The 3,927-nt window shown below is 34.0% G+C and overlaps 1 protein-coding gene across 1 annotated transcript; it reads right to left on the reverse strand.

Moving 5' to 3' along the window:
• Positions 1-346: 346 nt before the first annotated feature.
• LOC121966008 (solute carrier family 22 member 13-like) lies at positions 347-3,678 on the reverse strand (the record flags this gene model as incomplete). The annotated part of the gene is made up of 4 exons (XM_042516113.1): positions 347-441; positions 1,201-1,321; positions 2,745-2,913; positions 3,524-3,678. Coding segments are annotated over 4 exons (540 nt in total), but the record flags the coding sequence as incomplete, so codon positions are not given.
• Between the last annotated feature and the right edge of the window lie 249 nt (positions 3,679-3,927).

The raw sequence follows: 3,927 nt of genomic DNA on the forward strand, positions 1-3,927 counted from the left end.
CCAAATGGTCAAATGGAAAATCCGAAACAGTAACTGTAATAGTAATTATACTATAAAAACAAATTATTGCAAAAAAAGAAAGAATTAATAACACCAAGCCAAACCTATCTTGCAAAACTCTCAAAAAATGTTTTGTTTTTCTTCTTCTTGTTTTTTTTTAAGTATCTTTATTTTAATTATTGTTGGTGCTTTCTTACATTAATCTGATATACATTACAATATCAGCACGTTGTGACTTTGTATTTGGTTTTAAGTATGCACTAAATGGTGAAAAATGTTGGAACCATGATACCAAAATGTCATAAAATTCAAATAAAAAGTGCATTTCAAAATGTGCTCAACTTACCAAGCAAAAGATACAATGAATAAATATTTTGTCAAGACTGTTGAGCTAAAAATGGCTTTCAGTCCTCCACTCTGGACTTCTCGATCCCCAGTTACCTGAAGGACAAACGCACGATTAAAATACTGAGAAAATCACTCAACATAACATAACATATATAACATAGAGCTGCTATAACAAAACATAAAGCTGCTGCTGGAAATTTGCACCTAATCGTTTCTATTCTATGAATAAGGCAGCCGTTACAGTTATTCTAAAAAAAATCTTATTTGAAACTAACTCATGAAGTTAAGTAATAACAATAATAACTTTATTTGTACAACACCTTTAAAAACAGAGTTTACAAAGTGCTTTAACAGACAAAGTCATATTGAACACGAGCGAGATGAAACCAGAGAAGAGTTTGGAAAAAATGAAATCCAGAGTGGACAAAAAATGCAAAATGTAAAATGTCAATATAAAACAAAAACATGGACCAATAACAACAGAAGCAACAAAGGCAATAGAACCACAAATTAAAGGAAATATAATGAATAAAACATAAATTAAAAGGGTAAAATAAATAAAAACCAGAGGACAAATAATGCAAGATTCAAGATGTAAAATGTCAATATAAAATAATACAAAGAAATATGCTAAAAACAGCATCAACAGAAGCATCAAAAGTAATAAAACCACAAATAACAGGAAATAAAATCAATGAAATATTAATTAAAGGTTAAAATATTTTTTTTAAAAAATAAAAAAACAAACCTACTAATCTTATGACCTGAGATAAATTAATACATTAAAATTGTAATAAAATCAAACATAAATTAATCAAATAAAAATAATGAATACATCTGAATTTAAATTACCTCGTCCAGCAGATTCTCTGGGATTTGCTTTTTATTTATTGCTGCAACTTGACGTATCAACTGAGTCGCCTCTTCGGTTCTTCCCTGTCCCAGCAGCCACCTCGCAGATTCAGGAATCCACCTGAAAATATTCAAAACAGTCAAAACTACTCCTTTACTTCTCAATTTAATGCATTATTAATTAATGAAAACGTGCGTATTCAACCAACAGCAGGGAAGCAAGAAGGTGTCAGCGTGGGAGGAACTTTTACTCTGTGAAACCTCAGGGACATATTTTTATTTATTATTTTTTTTTAATTTAAATTTTCACTAAACCTTATTAAAGAAAAGTTGCTGGGAATTTGCTGTTAGGGATGTTGATTTTTTCAGTTTTGATGAAACATTTGCTAAAGGCATTTAAACAAAGTTTTGCGTTGGAGTTTGTTATATTTATATAAATTATGTCATGATTAAGGCTGTCAATCGATTCAAATATTTAATCGCAAATTAATCGCACATTTTTTATCTGTCCTAAATACCTTCAAGGGCCATTTTTCACGTTTTTAGAACTCTTATAAACATGGGAGAGGAAAAAAATACTTGCTTTATGTAAATGTACGTATATTATTATTTCAACAATCCAGAAAAAATGACAATTGTAGAATAACCTCAAAGTTACTGCATACAAAAAATAAAAAATAAAAAAATAATAATAATACACTGAAAGAGAAACTTGAGCTTATTGTGTTGTTTGTATGAAAAGTGCAATATGAAAAAGTCTGACTGACTGATTAAAAAAAATAGGCCGAGGGTCATGGTCACAGACCGTGCATTTATCGCGAGTCAAAAAACATCTGTGGCGTCAAAATGAATTAGCATTTGCACCGGATATTAAAAGTGAAATCAAAAGTCTGTTGTGTGTTGACATTATATTAGATCCAACACTGTGCGTTGTGGGTATTATGTTATGTGAGATGACAAAAAGGAAAACTATATATTTACTGAGGATTGATACCACAGCCTCCCAGTATAAACCAGTGCACAGAGAGGGTGAAAATGTATAGATTCCCTCTCTATTTTTGCTCTTTTTCTTTACTTAGTATATTAAATATGGATATGAAAGAATGTGATCAGGTTGTAAACATCTCCAATATGCTGTATGTTGTTTGTGTGTGTGTGTGTTTTTTTGTTTAATATGTTGAATAAGTAAAAAGTAAATCTGCAATAACGCGTTATTAACTTTGTTTTGGTAAACACATATCTGTTCCAAATATTGGTTAATAATAGATATCAGCCCTGAAAAACCAAAATCGGTCACCCCTCTTTCAAACGCAGCTAATGTCTGGTATCATGGTGATGAAAATCCAAACAGTTATTAATTCATCAGAGTCTAAACAGAAACTGGTCTGCAAACAAGGTCAGTTACACAGCAAACCTCCCGAGCACACCGCGCCGACGCTGGTTTGGCATTATCTCATTACGCGAAGCGACAGACGCGCCAAGACACACAAAGCTGAAGAGGTCCGAGCTGGAAACCACAATACGAGGGCTGGGACAGCACGTACCAAATGTAGAGCAGAATAACGCCCTGCGCTCCCACCATGACGAACTGCGCCTCCCTCCAGTCGCGGATGACGTAGACCAGACCGGCCATGACGCACTGTCCAACCGCCGAAAACATCTGGCTCATGCAGGAGGCAAAGGACCTTTTGGTGATCCCGATCCACTCTGTGGCTGCAAACGCACAAACCAGAGGTCCGAGTTCAAAAATGCAGCCTCAGTTTGTGGCCTCATTCAGTATTTCCAAAATTAAAGTCCTCCCAGATGTGGACTCCACTTGTGACAGGTGCAAACTCTCACCTGCCGCCCTCATTCTGGCCGCGTCCTAATCTCAACACGTACTCGAGCTCAATTTTCAATTTTTTTTTAAAATAACAATTCACCGAGATCCATTAGTAGCTTTTTTGGCGCAGCAGGAGAGGAAATTAATTTGAGATTTACATTAAATAAATTCATAAACTCCAAATTAATTCATTTAAGTCATATTTAGCTTTTATTGCATCTTTTTGTAGCCAATCACAATGGGCCTTTATTTTGTGCAACTGCATGTTTTTTTCTTTTTTCTTTTAAATTGAATCTAATTTTATTTTTAAAAATGTTTTTTTTTTGTCTCTGTATGCGTGTGATTATGTGTATTATTGTGTGTATATATGTGTTTTTGTACACATATCTTTATTTTATTCCACTGTTGTCTTTTATGAGTTTTTATATGCACACACGGTCAAAAAAAAAAAAAAAGAAAAATACAGAATTTAAATAAATAAATAAATAAAAAGGGTCATACCTAACACGGTGGAGTTGATTCTGTATCCTCCGAGTGCAGCTCCAACGATGAACTGTGACACGATGTAAACGTAGAAATTTGGAGAAACTCCAACAACTGCGAGGAATATCACCAGAAGGACGACCGGTATCTGGGTGGCTCTCCTGCGGCCGAACCTGAAGGTAGAGAACGGCAGATTTAAAGGTTTCAGCGTTATAGTTTTTCCTTCCTGCACATTTCACTTCAAATTTCCAGACTTCTTGGTTTTTATTTTTTGGCCATATTTGACATCTGAGACCAAAGAATCAACCCGAAGAAAACATTCAGTTACTCACTGTCCAAAGTCCAAACTCCTGCGCAGGAAGATGGACAGCTGCTACCTATACACATATTATTTTCTTAGTCACATTTTTTATTATTATTAT

The sequence above is a fragment of the Plectropomus leopardus genome, unplaced genomic scaffold (assembly GCF_008729295.1).
Source record: "Plectropomus leopardus isolate mb unplaced genomic scaffold, YSFRI_Pleo_2.0 unplaced_scaffold22716, whole genome shotgun sequence".
Lineage (NCBI taxonomy): Eukaryota > Metazoa > Chordata > Actinopteri > Perciformes > Serranidae > Plectropomus > Plectropomus leopardus.